At 39.1% G+C, this 20,385-nt stretch overlaps 1 protein-coding gene across 1 annotated transcript in view; it reads right to left on the bottom strand.

Moving 5' to 3' along the window:
- Positions 1–1,446: 1,446 nt before the first annotated feature.
- MTMR12 (myotubularin related protein 12) overlaps positions 1,447–20,385 on the bottom strand; it is a 36,175-nt gene continuing 17,236 nt past the window's right edge. Inside the window, exons 8-16 of the mRNA XM_050913560.1 lie at positions 20,153–20,228; positions 17,052–17,158; positions 14,744–14,868; positions 10,294–10,372; positions 8,558–8,628; positions 7,321–7,493; positions 6,414–6,581; positions 5,308–5,469; positions 1,447–4,279 (exon numbers count right to left, since the gene is read on the bottom strand). Coding sequence (XP_050769517.1) covers positions 3,704–4,279; positions 5,308–5,469; positions 6,414–6,581; positions 7,321–7,493; positions 8,558–8,628; positions 10,294–10,372; positions 14,744–14,868; positions 17,052–17,158; positions 20,153–20,228 — 1,537 coding nt within the window. The 3' untranslated portion in view covers positions 1,447–3,703. The remainder of the gene's footprint in view (positions 4,280–5,307; positions 5,470–6,413; positions 6,582–7,320; positions 7,494–8,557; positions 8,629–10,293; positions 10,373–14,743; positions 14,869–17,051; positions 17,159–20,152; positions 20,229–20,385) is intronic.

Raw genomic sequence — 20,385 nt, 5'->3', positions numbered from 1 at the left:
ACCCCATTTCTACTCCCTTTGTATTCAACGTGGAGGTGCCCTCCCCACAAAATTGTTTCTCCAGCTCAAACATCAGCTATCCTCACCTTCTGTGTCCACTGCTTTCCAAGATAACTTTACTATGCCACCAGGTAAGAGTTCTGCCATCCTGCAAATGCTGACAAAAAGCATTTGACACAAGTTAACTATACTGTAAACCAAGATAAAGGACCTGAGACCATGAGAAGGGTTTTGCCCCTCCCACCCACCCAGCCACTAAATTTATCCTGGAAGAGCATATATAGTTCTGTATATAGAATGCTCTTTTTAGACTCAAAAGAGTTCACTAATCCATCTGCTCCCTGTCCCAGAGAATGAAGCCCATCCCACATAATTTCTAAATAGAGTTTTATGCAAAACCTAGCTCTTTTCAAGAGAGTACCAGGCAGTAAATACTGCATATGAAGTTCCCAGCTAAAGATCAGAATGAAGGTAACCCCTGGTGTGACAAAACTAATCCATCGTAAGACATCCACAGCAGAAAGTATTCTACTACGTCCTGAAGAAGTTATGCTTCCATGCTTTTGAGCATGAATGGGAAAAGCTTTAACTGGAGCAAGAGATCAGGAGACCAAGTTGGCTGTAAGTACCTTTATGAAGCACAAGTTTGCATTCCAATATGGTGTACATCAATAGCTGAACATTTTCACTAGTGAATGCAGTCTTAAATCAAAGCCAAGCTGTCAAAGTACACTCACTGATCTTTAGAAGATGTGGGTGAGGCAGAGGCACACCTTGTGTTACAACGTGACCCAGCACTTCACAGCTGCTGCATAAGCTACTGCTGTACGAGACTTCAAGAACAAGTTTGTTGCAGTCTTGTAACAATCTCTTTCGGAAATACCCGAAGTGGCATGATTTTTGAATGTGTGATTTGCGCTAGTGCTGTTTTTGTACAGAAGCTAGTAATTTGTGATCTCTAGAAAAAATTAGAAGTTTTTAATTTGTACTCTACAGCCTACTGTGACCACCTCCCAGTCCATGCTCAATACACATTTGGTCTGAGAAATATCGCACTGCAGCAATTTCAAGAAGTTGCTTAGTTTAACATTGTAAGAACAATGTTTCCCCTTGAAATGGTGGAAGAGAAGTACATTGCTAAGACTGAAATAAACAGTGTTCAATAAACCCTCAAATACTGACATTCAGCAGACACGTTCTAGACAATCTTAGTAACTTTCCATAGTCATCCTACTACACTGCACTGAACTTTCCTCTTTCCTGAGCTAACAGCACCTCTCCAGTAAGTATAACCAGGTCAAAACTGCACAGCTTCCTCCCCATAACAGTCTGTAAAAACCCAGCATATACCTAGAAAAGCCTTGTCACTGCAGATTGTCAAGTGTGCCATGATTTAAAGCATCATTTGCAAAATAGGACCTTAAACATACATTCTCATTTCAGGACAAATACATCAAAGTATATTTTATTGACATTCTCCAAACAGCCCACTAGAGAGAAATGACAGTATTAAAAAAACCAAAACTGTAAAGCTTCTAGCTCGCATTCAGTGTAAAAACTTGGAGGTATAAACAGAAGCCTGGAGCAAAAATATTAAGTACATTTTCAATCCCACAGTGCAGAAAACCAATAACAATGGTATTTCCTCTACATTAGAAGTGTTCCCATGTTCAATTCCACATATATGTTTCTCTTCTATATAAACTTCTGATAACTTATGTACAAATAAGATGTCCAACATCTGTTCTTTAATATAAATATGTAATCTTCATGACTGAAACATTACAACAGTTTGATCAAAAGTATAGAAAAATCCATTTAATATTTTTTCTAATCGCAGTGTTTAAAAAAACCCCTTGAACACAAGTGACCTTAGAATGATAGGTATTTTTTCACCATAAAAATGCATTGCTCATTCAACATGCAAAGTATTATTGCATACATGAGTCACTTGAACTACAATAATAAAGTCTGAAGGACATGTGCTGGACAGCCCATTCTAGCAAGTGCTAGCTGTAAGATCATATGTATCACAGATGAAAGCGTAAGTACTAGTGTTATTTTTAAATAAAATGCTACAAACTCAAGTATTGTCCTCGCACTACTAAGACTTAAGGCAATCAAGAGTTGGGAAGCTTCAGTTTGGCATAGTTGCATTAAGCTGTCCCTCCTTCCCCATTAATACATTTATTTTAACATACTAAAATTTATTTTGAGAGGGCTGCTGAATAAATTTTTGCTATACATATTAATACAACTCAGTGTGAAGTGATTAATCAATAACACAGTTTAATATCCCCGATTACACTGAGCTGATCCAGTTTAAGCAAGTTTCTCCACCAGCTAAGTTTTCCAGCATGGATTTCTAAACTGGTATGAGAATGGAGAAAATATTCAACGTCTACCCTCTCAGTGTAACTGATTTTATGACTTGCATCCATTCTTGGGGTATTCTAGAATTTAAGGGTTCAAAATAGATTTGACAGTCAAATAATATTCAGCTTTACAAAGGATGATTATTTGCAGTAAAAATACTTTATATATAAACATACACACAGTAGATCAAAGTCAACAGGCATTTCTTTATGGCTTTTTTCACTGAGGTACTGTTATAACATCCAGCAACAGGATGCACGTGTTCATATGGTATGAACGCCACATTCATAAGCCCTACCACCAACTCATGACAAGTGGCAACAGACTGCAAATCCAGCTTCGCTGCAGGATTACAGAAAGAGAGTCTTCCCTTCTATGTGGAGGGTCTCAGTGCAAGCTACAGAAAGCCTCAAAGGCAACTGGCATAAATGGGGAAAGTCAAAATGAAAGTCTCACTCTATTAAAAGGAGAAAGAATACTCATGGCAAATTAGAATCTCACAGTCAGGCCATTTCTTACAATTAACAGCAAACATTTGGGACTTAATATTCCAAGGCAGCAAGGGCATCTAGCACAGCAGCCACACTATAAGACTTGAAATGTGTAGTTAAGCTCTTGCATCTGATCCTTAAGCTAAATGCATGCACAGGCTTAGAGCAGCCAAGCTGCTATCGTAACACCACACAAGGTGAAGTGCTGCAAGCCAAAGACAAATGCTGTCACAAAAGATGAGGTTGACAAACACATGACTTCAGTTGATGCCACAGTAGACAGAAAACCCCTGGTGACTGCAAGTTTATTCCTCAGCTGTAAAAAGATTATTTGTGAATGCACGTTTAGTTGCACCTTTCCCTGTTCATTTTACAGAAGGGGGAAATGCAGATGTATTAAGTTCCTACTCACAGTACTTCCAATCCTAGTACTGTTAGCATAAGGGGAAGAGGTTTTATGTTAAGATAGTGGTTGTTGCTGTATGTATTTAGTATTCCCCCTTTATGTCAGAAAATAATAATGGGATTTTGTTGTTTGTTTTTCTTTTTTAAACAAAGTGGGCATAAGGCTACTCCAGCCTAGACAACTGTTTTTATTACATCTATGCTAAAAATGTGTTTCCACAATAAATACTGTTAGGGTGAAATGGAAGTTCAAAATATGCTCAGTTAATCATGGCAACCAGTTTTTTCCAACCAGGGTTTTTTTTTTGAACCCCACAAACCCATTAAACAGGCTGCAGATGCTTGAGTGAATTCCTTATATGAGGATACAGCACAACATTTAAAACTCAGAGCTTAGCCACATACAATTCATACTTTAATTTATATACACTTTATGACATATCACCACTTAGATCAACAAATTCATCATCCCTCTTGACCAAGTCATCTTCATCTTCCAAGTCTTTCCAGGTGCTAGTGGGTAAAGCTGGTTTGATAGACTGTCTCTGGAGTAAAGCAAATGGAAACAAGGATGACAAACGGGCAGAATTTCTCAGCATTGGAACAGAATGTACATCTCCGGAAATAGCTTGACTACGTTCTTCATCCATTTTCACCTGCAAGCTTTGCACTTCCTCCATCAAGTCCAAAATCTTGGCAGCTGTAGCTATTGTACCACCACCATGAAGCTGGGCTTCAGGAATCCATCGTAAATACCGTTGTGCCCAGACTTTGATTTCAGGGCCATCGATGCGAGGTAACAGAAGACCGTGATAGTCAACAGGTTTACTATGCCAGCTATCATAAAATTCCCTGAAGCTATTAGGAGGTTCATCTGAAGAATTTATGAACTTGCCAATTCTTTTACCCAGAATGTTTTTAATTAAATGATCTGTTTCCTCCCTGAAAAATCCTCTCTTCGTGGAAGATTTTGTTTGTGTCAATGGCAAAGAAAGTTGCCGCTGATGCTTTAAGAGGAAAGGAAAAAAAAATACTGAGATAAATATTGATGGGACTTTAGAGAACATCTTAAGAGGAAGAAAAACATAAATTGTATTCAGAAAATACTTACAAGCAACAAAGTCACTTAAACACAGCCATTGCTTTGCTATATAGTCCAAAACTGTTACTCTTCAATGGCTAATACACCAAATACTTGCACACAGCATACTTAGTACTCCCAGATACCTTCCCTGCGCTGTAACTATAGCAATGAAGTAACACTGAACAAAGCATTTTTCTTTGAAAAAGGAGAAGTCTTTGCACACATTCAAGTATTACAGACTTCCATGTTTAGTTTAAGCTAGCCACACAAATCAAAGAGCACTTGATTTAGAAGTTTTTATCCAGTGGCTCCTCATTGCATCCCACTGCCTAAGAGTTCTCTGATTAATGCTGTAAATCATACTGACAGTGTCTCACTGGAGAATGCTTGGTACAGAACAGAATTTAACCAACAGGGACATTACAATTGAAAGAGGCTACTCCAAACAAACTTTTCTTACTGAATTTGTGCTACTTTCCAGTAATGAGGCAGTCCACCCATAATCCTCCATACCATAGACAGTTCTTGTTGTTGTTGGTCCCCCTCCAAGTGCACACACACACTCCAATCACACTCATACAAAATTAGGGAGGCAATTATAAACTGGCCATGTATTTCAGTTAGGTACTCCATGGAACAACAAAATAAACTCGCTTCAGACATGTCAGTGCAACTCACCTGGATGTTAAGTCCCATGAGTTATCACTACAGTTGCACAAAAGTGTGAAGAAAAAACCCTAAGTTCACAGCTATGCACAGTAAGTGTAAAACAGTGATTTACAACTGAGGTGGGTGCAAATTTATTCTTAAGATCCAGGTGAGTCAGAGGCATACATATATTTTGTCCATTAAAAAACTGCACCAATATTTCCACTGTGAATATATTTGAAGTATGAGTTGTGCAAAATATTTTTATCATTTAAAAAAATAGTTAAGCAGCACACATCTTACTTTGAATCGTGTAGTTTTCCGTTGACTTTTATCTGGTTTTGGCTTCTCTGCATAAAGAGGGTTGTTCAGGAAAGCCTGGGCCTTGGGGTCAAACTGCACAGACCAGTCCCACACAGTAAGAAATCTGAAAGGACCGCTTTGTGTCTTCAGGCTTTCACCACTCTGCCAAAACAAACAGGTCACAATTAATCCTGCTAGAAAGGAATTCTGACCAAGTCAAGGTGAAATTAAGAAACTGGCTTTTCACAGAAGAGGCCACAGAGTTGCAACAACACTCATGATTTCTATGTATTCAATAGCTGAACAACATTATTAGATGCAAGTGAGTACAGACACAAAGGCTATCTATATATTATTCTCTGTAACTTCAGACAGTATTTCATTTCAACAGTGCAATTAGACAGCACCAAGAATGCCTTTCACAGTTGAAAAATAAGATTAAATAATCTAAGGAAAAAAAAAGTTTTGAAAATTGGGCAGGAGATAGACACTTGAATTCTTCAAACACAGGGGGCATGTCAGGATTGTGGAATAAACCTCTCCAAACTTCAAAAGTTAACTGCAGTTATACAGTGCTACCAGCTTAAATTTTATGATCAATGCTTTATTTATATGCAAGACAGTGATCTTCACTTTTTTTTTTTTCCCAGTCTCTGTGCAGCCTTGCAGAGGATACTCCCATTGCTTCCAGCTTCTTAGGCTAGGGAAAAGCATGAACCAAATCTAACTCAACATTCAGGAAATGTTGATTTTGGAATACGACAGAATATACTATACAAGAATTTTGTAGGTAACTTATTCTGCAGGACAGCAGGATATTCCTCTTAGGTTAAGGAGCTCCATTTTCATTGAAGAACAATAAACATGAACCTATAGCCACACATTAGAAGTAATACATTCCTGAGTTATTTTCCTTTTGTCATCATAAACTCCTAAGTCCTGAACTTGACTCCCTACACCCAAAGTTGCATTCACCCTTCAAGGCACCACCCTTCAAATAAGTATGCAAAAACTTGCTGCTAGGGATTTTTTTTTTTGAGTGTTCCTTGGTTGTTGGTCAAACCTGTTCACCAACACATGGCATCCACAAAATAACAAACCCTTACCGTATTAGTGTCTTTTTGATGTTGCGAGTTGAAGAAGAAAGTGCTAAAAATTGGCACATAGAGGCTGTCTGACAAGACAGTTAAATAAGTTTCTGTAAACTCAAATGCTGGAGGATACTGTTGCACCAACTGCCAAACACAATTTAGCAGGAGCAGAAAAACGGGAGCCTAAGTAAAGAAAATATTGCATCAGTTTCAGAAAAAAATACGTTCCACCATGCAGACTATTTATTTTATAATACTTAGTGTCTCCAAATACAAATCTGATTAACTACAGGACTGCTGCATATAACTTTGGCTGAACTCTGAAGAAGTATCATCTGAGCTACCCTTGGCCAACTGTTGAAAGTGTTAATCTCTTCTGTCTAACCTGAATTTGCACACATTACTTGCTATGAAAGTTGCTGCTATGCAGCCTTTTAAAGTTGGCAAAGCAAAACCACATTATAGCAATTCTTGATCGGAACTAGTCAGTTTACACTTATGATTTCCGTTCTGTATAGCAATCTGATCTATTCCCAAAATATAAACAAAAATGGAGAGGTGAGACTGCAACACTTAGCAAGACAGTATGAAGTTAAACTCTAGATGTGACAAGAACAGGCAATTCACTTCAGTTATTTCTATGGACACTACTACCATTTAACATAGTTTAAAAGGACATGAGACATGTCTTTCAAAAGACTCCAAAATTGAACAGGAAATTTTACATTTGTTCTCTTTAGTTATACAGACATTGCTGAACTCTAAACATCAAAAATAGTGACACTGTACAAAACATCAACCCATAAAACAAAATATAAAATTAAAGATCCTCAGAGTAACTCGAACTTCTGGACTGACATCTAAATCCCTCCTTACACTGAGTAAACTTTTAAATAGTAAGGAAAGTAATAAAAAACTATACCTCTTCTTTGTCACTTTTATGTAGGTGGTTACAACGATCCAAAAAGCCATGTCCTCCAATTACCCACTCCTTCTGAATAAGGCTCTGAAACCCTGACTTTGTTCTGCTGTATGAATCCATCATCACTTGGACCAGACTAGAGATTACACAGCACAGATCAGTAGCACTCTCTTCTACAGACAAGAACAGAAAGCACATTGTCTATTAAGCCATTCCTAAAACTTTAGGTAAGAAAGCAAAGTATTGCTAGCCTCACATAAACAAAATTGTATTTCAAGACCAGAGAAGCACACAATTTCTTGCAAGTGTTATACCATCAGAAAGAAGTTAATCCATGTTTCCAATACTTCCCTTTGCAAAAATGTAAGGTTTCTTGTACACTTATACTAGGATAATACTTTGACAATAAAACCTGCAAAAACCAAGTTTTTACTACTATAACTTTGATGCCTATGCCCTTCAGTCTCCCACAATACACATACTGCCCCTCCTGCCCTATGCTACCAGGCCAGCTATCTGCCCTTACGCTTCCTATCCTACAGGATCTTTTCACAAGGTGTGAAACTGCCTCCTCATGCAACATGCATTCTTCACCCTTCAGGTGCCTTCTAGAAACATCTCTTCCCCGTGCTAGGTTTCTCAAATGGCAGTGTGTGGAAAAAAACCAACTAAATTACTAATCCAAAAATAGCTTAATGGTTAACATTGAGTTTGGTTTTCCATGTGATTAGTTTACTCAATCTAGGAAAACAAACTGCTCAAGATGTGTACAATAAGCATATTCTTTCATGTATTTTCAATAAAGAGACTATATAGTATTCAGTGCATATCTAGAACATAAAAATGTCCTTTTAGAAAGTTTTCATGCTCCGTGTTCTTTGTGTAGGTGTGTTCCCCCACCCCCTTAAAGTACAGCAAAAGGTCTAGGAGACCTTTAATAAAATAAGTTAGGAAACAGGAATGCATAAACAAGAGGTAGCATGACTCTCCTGCCAATTTATCAGCAGCCTTCTCATTCACAACATATTTCTCTTAGCCTGGAACTATGCTTACCATGTTTTTTTTAACTACAGGAAGCATTTCCAAGAGTGTGAGAGATTTAGGTGTCTGGTACTTTGAGTAGTCTATGAATTTTACCAGCCTCTACCATAATTACAAACTTACAGCTTAAGCTACCTCTAAAGAAATTCAAAAGAAATTAAAAAAAATATATAGGATAATCTCATTAAATTCTTACCTATAAGGAGAACATTTGTATGCTGTCTTTCCAGACACTCAGCAACTTCTATTGCTTTCCTCAAGACTCGCCTGTTGTGGTACAGGAAAAGATAAGTGAACATTTTCATAGCGTTTTTACAATTAAGCTTCTTACATTAGTTTCCCCTAAAAGGGGTTAGAACATCATACTACTCAAACTTGACTAGTCCTTTAAAACAACAAAAACCATGCTCAACTTGTGTAAATGTTTAGCCTCAAGAGCAAACTTTCAAGACGTATCTTTATTTGGCCATTGGTCATGCATTTCCAGTTGTTAACTTTGTACATTTGTAATACAATACTTTATTCTGGATCAATAGCAGCCATCACATACACACACTAAAGTATTACAATTGCTAAGAGCCAGATCTTTATCCTGGAAAGAGTCAACATCACCAGTTATGTTCTAACCTACTACATACTACATTTCTCCCATAATCTGGTTTTAAGAGGCAGAGGGAAGTATCAGCAATCAGATCTTGTAAACGTGCAGACAAAGTTTATTCAGAGATTATCATTACACAAGGAAGACTGAGTGGAATTAAAGATCACATAAACCCAGATGTAACGCTGTTGGTTTCTAGACCTAACTCTTCATCAAGTTGGTTATTTTCAGCAAATGTTTGCACACAAATTAGGATTCTTGCAACTGCTTAGGTCACTAATAGAACCTGACAGTTTATTTTGTAAGTGTGGAGTTGTCAGATTCTTTGTTCTAGCATCTAGAATAGCTGAGAAGGCATTCCTACTAACTGCAAGAGCCAAGAACAGGCTGATCCAGGAAGCAACTGGATCCAAGTATGGAAATGACCAGTCTCAAAACAAGGTAAGGATAAGAACTTGGGCTGGCATTTACTGTAAACTACTTGTGATCTTGGTTATGTCAATGTGTTTCTCAGCATATGATCTTCACTAGAACCTCTCATTCAACATACATTTAAATTCTGGATTAGGGAATGAGTAACTATCAGTATTTATAGATTGTTATTAAGACTAGAAAGAACTGAAGCTGACTGCAGAAGACTGCAGAAGCACTTCATGGTAACAAGCTGATCACAGAATAAACTGGCAGACAATAGAGGTAGCACAAAGTAACACTGAAAACAAATAAAACCCCTCAACATTCCACTATAACAAGCCTTAAGTTAGCCAACACCATTCCAACACTTACTGTGGACTGCTGAGAGAAGAAAAAAGAACTTGAGGAACAATCAGGAGAGGAAGGGGACAAAACTGAGAACAACTGTCATTTTATAAATCTTTGGTGGGCTAACATCTTGAATACTGCAGTTCATCCCGTCCTAAAGGATATTACAGAAGTAGAGAGTACAGACAAGAACGGCAAGGCTAGTCAGAGACACGGAATAGGTTTCATGCAAGAAACAAACAGGATTCTTCAGTTTGGAAAGAAGGTGACTAAATGCAGGAGGGAAATTACTGGATCTATAGTTTTAATAGGTTTGCTGGAAGAGTTGTAATTGGAATGATCTGCTGCTTCTCACATCCTTTAATGTGGGAGGCTTAACACAAGCCTGCACTGTAAAAATACTGTCTCAAGTTGTAGAAATAAGATATATAAATGGGACCATATGTCTGTCTTAATTTTCTTTCCTACTGCAAGTGAAGAATGTCGTCATATTTCAAGAAACTAGCTAGAAAACCCACTACAAATGCATTTAACAATTTGAAACCCAGAAAGTTACAGATATAGCAAACCTGATTATCTCTAGCCAGTTTGTGCTCTCCAGTAACGAAAACCATTTCACATCAGTTGCCCAGAAGTCTGTACTGTTATCTGCAAAAACAAGCAAAACCAAAAATTGGTTTGTTCACATATATGTAGTGCTAATTAACAGCCATCCATTCTGTTACTCTTCAGTTATGAACTGTTATAAAACAACCAGTACTAAGGAGTCAGTAAATCCTAATCACTGTTGAAGTCAACACCCTATAACTAAATGAGGAAGTGAAGTAGTCCTACAAACACCAGTAAAGTTTTATAGCACCACAGACTTTCAGAAAAAGCATGCTGTAGGTTCATAGCAACCAAACCAAGTAAATAAATCTGTTGACAAAATGGGAAAGGAAAAGAAAAGTTTAATTAGAGGCGATGGTTCTTCCAAGTTCCAGTTGCCTTGACTCTAAAGCATGATCTATATAAAGCTTAACATAGGGAAGCTGGATTTTGAAAGTCATTACCATTAAAGCCAGAAATACAAATGGGTTTTAGAAGGAGACTACACAAATTTATGGAATGTAAGACTACCTGAAAAAGGTTTTAAACAGTTTTCACTGCAACTGAAGAGGCATTAAAATATATCAAAAAGGGAATAGCTAAGATAAACGGGGAGGCCAAGTACAATACCACAAAGTCATTAAACTCTTACAAATTTCACTAGGATTTTTGTAGCTTTTTAAATGCAACCTAAATCTGTATTGCTTTTATTTCTATCAAAGCTAGTATTCAGAAACTGGAAAGCTCTCACAAGCTGATACGGTCAATTAAAACCAGAACAGATTACCTTTCCTGCATAAAACATAAACCTTGAAGCCCAAGGTCTACAACAGTTCTACTATTGCGAAACAACTGAGATACGCCACACTTCCCTCCTTCCCTACCCTCCCTGCAATAGCTTCAGTTCTGCATGTTTCTGTACAACTTTTCACCTCCCAAAGTCTCTCCATGTGCTCCCAATGTTTAATTCCAACACATACTCACTTCCGTCTTGTTTTCTACAGCTTGCATCTATGATCCTCAAGTGCACAGGCATATATCTATTTTGTTCCTGTAGCTGTTCTGCCTCCACGCCTGCTCATGCCCCTCATTCTGTTCATTACACATTTAAAAAAAACCAAAACAAAAAAAATCTTTCTTTCCCTGATTCATTTCACCCTGGCCACAGAAACTAGTTCTCCACAAAAGCATTAGAATGCCTCTTCAAAGCTCCCTAGTCAGTTCTGTTCACATTAGATGTAGTTTTCTCCAATCTTTTCTGATTAACATCTTCAAATTCAATTCCAACCCTGAAGTATGATACCCTTTAAAGTACATGTTACAGTACTTGAAGTATGATACCCTTTACTCCCCAGTTCACCTTCTTTCCATCCATGTTTTAGAATACTCCCTTGCGCCCAAATCTCATGTTCCATTTAGTCTGCCACCACTATTTAAAAAACCTGTCTATTCTGAATCAAGGCAATATTATAGTACCAATTTCTAGTCCTTCAAAACCACCCAAAAACCATGATACCAAGGAAAAGGGATTTCTGTCTTTTTTTCTGTAGAAATAACCAGCTTTCATCTATAGCAGTAACATTTATATTCCATACTGATGTTTTCTTTAATTCTCTTACATTGTGGACAGGATAGAAGAGTTTAACTCCAAAAAGTTGAGTAGCCACATTAAGTGTGGCCGGCTGTTCAATCATGCTCAACCACAATTAGACTCAACCACTCGTATGCAGGTCTCTACAAACAATTGCTTGGTCTGGCAGTTCTCCCCCAGCCAAAGTAATCTCCAAGTCAAAACAGGAACTTCTTTTTAAAGGCACAACAAAACACTTGCAGCTTGTTTTACCCCTTAATCAAGGTATTTTGCTTAATAACATTACAATAGAGAGCAAGCTTTCTCTTCCTCCCTGTCTTCTAGGACAATGACTCCACTAGGATTTGAGAACTTAAATGTTCAAAGTCTTGTTTAAGGTATGTGGGCAAATGGCATACACTGAGACTTGTGAGCAGTCTAGCAAAACCAGCATCTGCCTTTGCAACATTTCAAAGAAGAGGAACAACTTAAGAGGATCCTCATCAAAATCCTCTTTCAAGCAGCTACACACTACTGTGGTTTCTGCTGTTCTTAATGAGGATTTTTATAACTGAAACTTCAGTTTGGGCATGTGTTCAGGAAATTTAAGTTATACTGGCAGTTCATAGAATCATAGAATGGTTTGGGTTGGAAGGGACCTTAAAGATCATCTAGTTCCAACCCCCCTGCCATGGGCAGGGATACCTTCCACTAGACCAGGTTGCTCAAAGCCCTGTCCAACCTGGCCTTGAACACTTCCAGGGATGGGGCATCCACAGCCTCTCTGCGCAACCTGTTCCAGTGCCTCACCACCCTCACAGTGAAGAACTCCTTCCTTACATCTAATCCAAAACTACCCTGTTTCAGTTTAAAGCCATTACCCCTTGTCCTATCACTACCAACACTGTTTTCAGCACAAATCCAAAACATAGCCCCATACTAGCTACTATGAAGAAAATTAACTCTACCCCAGCCAAAACCAGCACAATGCCCTTGTAAAAAGTCCCTCTCCAGCTTTCTTGTAGGGCCCCTTTAGGTACTGGAAGGCTGCTATAAGTTCTCCCTGGAGCCTTCTCTTCTCCAGGCTGAACAACCCCAACTCTCTCAGCCTGTCTTCATCGGAGAGGTGTTCCAGCCCTCCGATCATCTTTGTGGCCCTCCTCTGGACTTGCTCCAACAGGTCCGTGTCCTTCTTATGTTGGGGGTCCCAGAGCTGTAGGGTAGTACTGTAGCAGTACTCTAGGTGGGGTCTCACCAGAGCGGAGTAGAGGGGGAGAATCACTTCCCTCGACCTGCTGGTCACGCTTCTTTTGATGCAGCCCAGGATATGGTTGGCTTTCTGGGCTGCAAACGCACATTGCTGGGTCATGTTGAGCTTCTTGTTAACCAACACCCCCAAGTTACCTAAATCAAATTAACTAGGCACGTATAGAACAAAAATAATGGTTAATGTGTTCAGATTTTGAAAAATAGTAGTAAGGTAGTCAATTTCTGTAAGATCTTAATACTTCTGCAAAAAGTTACCTCAGTGGTTCTCAGACTGCTAGTGTATAGCGCCATATTCAGTGAGCTATAGTCTACTAACAAAGCTTATTTAAAAAGCTGTAAGACAAAAACACTTACTGGAATGCAGTTTTAACATATTCCCTTTTGCTTCAAGTAACATAAGACAATGATACAATTACACCATTGAAATATGCAGTATTTCCTGAGAGATGTTAAATGACTTAAATCCAAGCTTTGGCCTTTTTCCTATAGGAGGGCAAGTTACCAGAAACTACATTAAAATACAGGTAATTATTTTTAGCTCCTAAGATTCACTGTGGATTTGACAGTGTATTCAGGCCAAAATCCTTAATGTGAAACTCCAGCAAATACCTCATATCTTCTAGACTTCTCTTCAGAATGTCACTGATGTCTTTACTACAGATTTACCAGAAACCATTCATACTAATTTGCAATCAATATCAGCTTACCAGCTAAATCCCACGTATAAAACCAACAGGACTTGGATACTGTCTGTAGGCTACACTGCAAATATACAGTTCCTCAATGATGATCAGTTCAGTTATGTCCAACATCAACAGCCACAGGTGAACTGCCCCAGTGTTCAGCATGCCACCAGACACCCTCATTATCTTGTAGAAGACCCACTGTCCAAAATGACCCAATGGCACATTGCACAGTTGCAAGGTGGTGTGGAGCTTTTTTCATGCCAAGAGGTGAGGTCAAAGGACTGTTTCATGACAGCAAAATAGTTGAAGAGTCCCAGAAAAAAGTTTGAAAGCCTGGATTATACTTTCATATGGCTCCCATTTTTACTCCTTTCAAGTGGACTATATACAGCAGTCATGTTTAGCCGTACAGTCAGAGTGACAGAATTTTAAGCAAGCTCACGCTTTGTATGTTTTGAGATGTGACTAGTTTGTAACAAAAGCTAGGGCAAAAATTAATTAGCATTTAGACTCAACTCTTGACATAGCACAAAGGCTTAAAAGGTTAACACTTAACATTCAATTTCAATGGACCAGAGAAGGTTGAAAAATCTTTCCCATAAATTTCAATCCAGCTAGTGTATTCCAACTAACATTTAAACTCCATAGTCGCACTCTTTACTAGTCATTTTCAGATACTGTGACTGCTTAGCAAGAGGTAGTAAGTCTAAGAAATACAAACCTCCATTAACATGCCAGTCATAAGCACAGTCTTCAGTTACATATTTAAAAATCGGCTTTTAACCACCATCAAAAGCAAGACACCAATCAAGACAAGGACTGCGTTCATGAGACATAAAACAGCATTGTTATGCTTTGCATCTCAGTCACTTTAGAGACAAAAGACTACTTTAAAGTTTGACTTACCTATCAAAAACAGCTGTTTAAATCTTGCATATGCAGTCTGGATATCTTGCAGAGATGGAAGGCTGCTTGACAAGTCATCCATCTTCAGGAGTTCATAGGGAGGTTTGCTAATTGTCTTATAGATTCTAAATCAAATCATCAAGAGATTAAAGCCTTCTGCTTCACAAGTCAAAATGCACAAGCTATTATCACTGAAGACAAAGTTAATAGGCATGGTTTGGGAAACAGCTGTAATACCAAAAGATATACACCCTGGAAAGCTAATGCCCTCCCTGCATTTTTAAGTACTGGCTGGAAGCTTGCCTACTAGCAAGTTGTGCTGCTCTTAACTGTTACACTGATAAAATGTTATTCCTGCATATTTGTGCAGTTATGAATATTACAAGCATTACTTGATTTTTACTACTGCTTCTTTAGTATTGTCTTTGTTAGACACACCAAAATTACTTTACTAGTGGGCTATTTAGAGGTGAATCCAGAAAGAAAAGATGGAGAGAAACACCCAAACCTCCCAGCAGACACAATTTTTCTTGACTTTTACCAACCAAATTACATTCTGATACCTAGCTGCCAGGTCTGCTAATGAAACACAAGAGTAAAAGAAAGAAGAAACAATTTGGACTCAAGCAAAACAGTATACTTGCCTCATACTTCCCTATATATCTGCTAATGTTTTCCCTAGGAGGAGAGGAAAAAATACCAGGCCAGATAAAGCTTTGGTTTGGACCAAGAACATACCCTCTCATTCAGGCTCCAGAGCTCAGATGAACATTAGCTTAGTAAATACCTCTGTTGTCATGCTGGCTTTTTATTGTCAAGATTTGGGAAAAGCTGCTCTAGCTCATACTTCAGAAGTGAAGCCTTGTGGGCACTTGCCCAGACAGGACAGTGTACTTTGTTTCCTGTATGTTGTAGCACAGAAGCCTGCTTTAAGTGAGAACTACAGGCGTCCACAGCAGAAATGCAGGTTACTAGACCTACTGGAAGATGCATCAGATAAGAGAATTGAGGGAAAGCAACCATTTGTCAATTATGATACTTCTTCCAAATTGAAGTAAACAATTCGTGCTAGAAGATCTGGCTCTGAACAGCTTTTTCAATAAAAGAAGCTGTTAATTGTAAACACCTGCTGTGTGCTTGAGTTCAGACTCCTATCACAATTGTGTGTTAACACATCCTTATGGACAATTTGTAGATATATTTTTAACTATTAGTGGTTAACCACCAGTACGCCATAGCAAAGAAAACCACCAATACTGCCCCAAGTTCAGATGGCCCCAGACAAGGGATCAAAATATCAGCTGATACCTTGTTACAGCTTACTGCTAGTTTTACTTACTTTCACATTACGAAATAGCATTAGAAAGAGATGTAAGTCATGTAAACTTCCCCATTTCAGGGGAGAAACATTAGAGAGTCTGCAGGAAGAGTCAAAAGCCTTTCCCATGCAAGTATAATTAATTTTACAAACAAAAGAGGTTTTAAGAGGCTAATCAAGCTATTTTCTGTTAGTTCTGTGTGATTAACAGGTTTTCCATCTATGAGGAGAAAGGAGCTAGTGGCAAAGCAGTACAAACTGTACATACTAGCCTGATCTAATAGCTTGCTGCTAAGAGAGAAGTTCTCTCCAGGACACCCAACAGGTTAAAAAAAGCCAGAAAAAAAGAGCAAGTCATTGCTGTAACTCTCAGCCAGGCAGCTGTGCTCTTCCCCTTGTGTTAACTTTGGCATTTTTCAAACTGCTGAGCTAATTCAGCTCACTACCTCAGCTGAAACAAAGTGCTGTCTGCCATCGCATCTGAAAGCAGCAGTAGTGAACTGCCAGATTGTCTCAGTCATTTTAGGTCACTTTAGATAAAGTTATTTAAGAACATGAATCTAGTTCTCATAAGACGGCAGAGTTCAGGGAGATTTAAAACTCAGCTTGCAAATCCATGTTTAGAGATGGAGTCTAGATTTCTCTTATTTACAAACACAATTGAGCCCATCAGCTAATGATACTTAAACTGCACTTAAGACCTACAGGCTTTGGCACTGCTTTACCTAATAACACACCAGAGTTTGTACAGAAATTGATCTGATATATATATGTATTTCCACAAATAAGCCTTCGGTGATGTTACAGTCCTGCACAATTGACCAATGCTGTCAGGCCAAAGGCTTAAATCCATTCCACCACAGAAAACTACTTTTAGATCTAGAACTTGTTTCCTGATGCGTGCAAGCTTAAAGATATAGCATATATAGAAAAAAGAGAAGCAAGGTCCATACCAAGCAAAGTGTTGTGGACAGAATAGCTATTACTGACCCATCCAAGAAGGCTTTTTGCATTTGTGAAGTGCTGTCATCCTGTTCTTTGGGAAATGCAGACATTTTGAGAAGAGCAGCACCGTTATGGCAAGACCAACACCAAATCTGCAGAAAGACATTTACCAGGTGATAAAAATTGGTAAACTGTCCCATACAAAGTATTTGCTTAAGTGACCGAGTGATTACGAGAAATTTCTCTATGCTGTGCTTCATTGAATTTTTGGTGTATTCAACGAACCTATCAGTAGAAGCAAACTTCTACATCTGCACCAAAACTACATGCCTCAGTACACTGTGTTATCACTTGCAAGTTTTAAGTTAAGCTTTATACAGGCACAGGGAAACATAAAATGTCAGACTGTATCAGAACATTACTTTTTCAACTGCCCTCATGGGTTAAAAAAAATTGATCAAAATGTCTATGGCCAAATTATGTTGGAAGATATGCCACAGCATGATAGCTCTTGTACGTAACTCATATTAGCCATCAGTTTCTCCACACAGATACAGCAGTGTTTTTCTTATAGTTCAACCTTCAGACAACTCAAGAGATACACTGTCATGCCTTTTCACAAGCCCTGCATAAAGGGTCATCTAGGCATATGAAATAAGATATTAAACAAACTCCACAACTAAATCAGATTGCCTAGTTACAGGTATTTCTTGTAGCAAATCAGTCCTCAAAGCTTCTTCCCTTACACGTAATTTCTTGACTCACACCTACTGCTTGAAGCTCTCAACCTGATCTTTAAACTCGCTTTGAAACTGAGAGTCAGAATCATTTTCGTCAGGAATATTACACAAGTCAAATCAGGAAGTTAAAGTTCTACTACCAATTTATACTAGCCAAGAGGTAGACCTCAGAAGGATGCAGAAACCTCACAATCATCAAGACTGGAAAAAATTACTATATTGTCCTTTCATTGCCATCTCAAATCGACTTAACATGGTCAAGCTATTTTGACACTAGCTTCCCAAAAAGAATTTGGAAACAATTAGAAGAGTTCTACAAGGCCTCTGAACAGTGGACAAGGGAAGAGCTATGGATGTCATCTGACTTCTGCAAGGCCTTTGACATGGTCCCCCACAACAACCTTCTCTCTAAATTGGAGAGATATGCATTTGATGGATGGACTGTTTCGTGGACGAGGAACTGGCTGGATGGTCACATCCAGAGGGTAGTGGTCAACAGCTCAACGTCCAGGTGGAGATCTGTGACGAGTGGTGTCCCTCAGGGGTCTGTATTGGGACCAGTACTGTTTAATATCTTCATCAGTGACATAGACAGTGGGATCGAGTGCACCCTCAGCAAGTTTGCAGATGGCACCAAGCTGAGTGGTACAGTTGACAAGCCTGAGGGATGGGATGCCATCCAGAAGGACCTGGACAAGCTCCAGAAGCGGGCCCATGTGAACCTCATGAGGTTCAACAAGGCCAAGTGCAAGGTCCTGCACCTGGTCGGGGAAACCCCCAGTATCAATACAGGCTGGGGGATGAAGGGATTGAGAGCAGCCCTACCGAGAAGGACTTGGGGGTACTGGTGGATGAAAAGCTGGACATGAGCCAGCAATGTGCACTCACAGCCCAGAAAGCCAACCGTATCCTGGGCTGCATCAGAAGAAGTGTGGCCAGCAGGTCGAGGAAGGTGATTCTGCCCCTCCACTCCACTCTGGTGAGACCCCACCTGCAGTACTGTGTCCAGCTCTGGAGTCCTCAGCACAGGAAAGACACGGACCTGTTGGAGTGGGTCCAGAGGAGGGCCACAAAAATGATCAGAGGGATGGAGCACCTCTCTTATGAGGAAAGGCTGAGAGAGTTGAGGTTGTTCACCTTGGAGAAGAGAAGGCTCCAGGGAGACCTTTGTGCGGCCTTTCAGTACTTAAAGGGGGCTTATAAGAAAGATGAAGACGGACTTTTTAATAGGGCACGTAGCAATAGGACAAGGGGTAACGGTTTTAAACTACAAGAGGCTAGATTCAGGCTAGATACAAGGAAGACCTTTTTTACCATGAGGGTGGTGAAACACTGGAACAGGTTGCCCAGAGAGGTGGTAGATGCCCCATCCCTGGAAACATTCAAGGCCAGGTTGGACAGGTCTCTGAGCAACCTCATCTAGTTGAAGATGCCGCTCTGCTCAATGCAGCAGGGGTTGGACTAGATGAACTTTAAAAGTCCCTTCCAACCCAAACTATTCTATGATTCTATGAATGCAAGATGCAATTAAAAAAAAAAAAAATCACTTCTGTTTCTGCGTAACAGCCACTGTAATTTGTCTGGCTGACTATCTGAGATAAAGTGAACCAAACTATTTTGAACTTCACTATCTGAAAGGACAAATTAGGCAGGACAGTACAGCACTATCTTCTCCACGGACCAATTAATTTAAGAGCATGAAGCGAACATGGTTTTCTTTGGCAAATTTGATGGACATGCAGCAACTAAGGCAAGACCTCATAAGTGAGGTTACTTTGCTCCTTGTTTCTATCTACTGTCTTATTGGTTCTTCAACTCTGGTACAAGGTAGGAAGCCAAAGCCACCTTGCTACAGGGCACAAAACAGTATATTTAACTTCATTTTCTGTTGAGACTGGTAGAACTAGTTTTTCAGTTAGGCTACTTGGCTTTGTAAAAATGCTGCATCATCACAGCCATACGACTTACCAGCACCCAAGCTAGGTAACTGGACGTATTCAGCTACACCTGTACATGCATAGTATTCACCTCAATATCCAAATAGCATTTCAAGCCCTACATCCTGCCCCAGCTAGATGCCAGTCAGCACTCCATCTCATGAAAAACAGGCTGATGGATAGACAGACTAGTAGTATATGTAGACTACAGGACATTAGACATCTGATATAAGTAAATGGGGGCTGTGAACCATACATATATATTTTGCTTTACACTGTTCAGGGGAATACAGAATAGTTTGAGCACTTCTCCTTCCAACATCTGTTTCCCCTTCTACAGATGACTAGGTATACACGTGAGCTGTTAAAAACAAGTTCTGAAAATAATATGCAGTAACACCTGAAATGCTAGTTGAAATTTTGTCTTCTCAATAAGATTTCTTACCCTCAGCCATGCATATATACTTACAGGAATGCCTCTGCCTTCATACTTCAAGATACTCTCTTCAGAAACGCATATGGGAACAACAAAATACAAAGGCAGCCTAAGATAACAAAAAAGAGTTTCTTCAATTAAAAACTGAACAAAGAACAATCTCCAAGCTCCTTTTAATGATGGTGAGTGTTCTAGCCCACATGCTAATTATATATTCACTCTTACTGCTACAATAATCTTTCCTACTAGATAATTATATTGTCCTC

This window comes from Gymnogyps californianus, chromosome Z (genome assembly GCF_018139145.2).
Source record: "Gymnogyps californianus isolate 813 chromosome Z, ASM1813914v2, whole genome shotgun sequence".
NCBI classification, from domain to species: domain Eukaryota; kingdom Metazoa; phylum Chordata; class Aves; order Accipitriformes; family Cathartidae; genus Gymnogyps; species Gymnogyps californianus.
The sequence above is the reverse complement of the archived record's forward strand: the minus strand, read 5'-3'. Positions and strand labels throughout refer to the sequence as shown.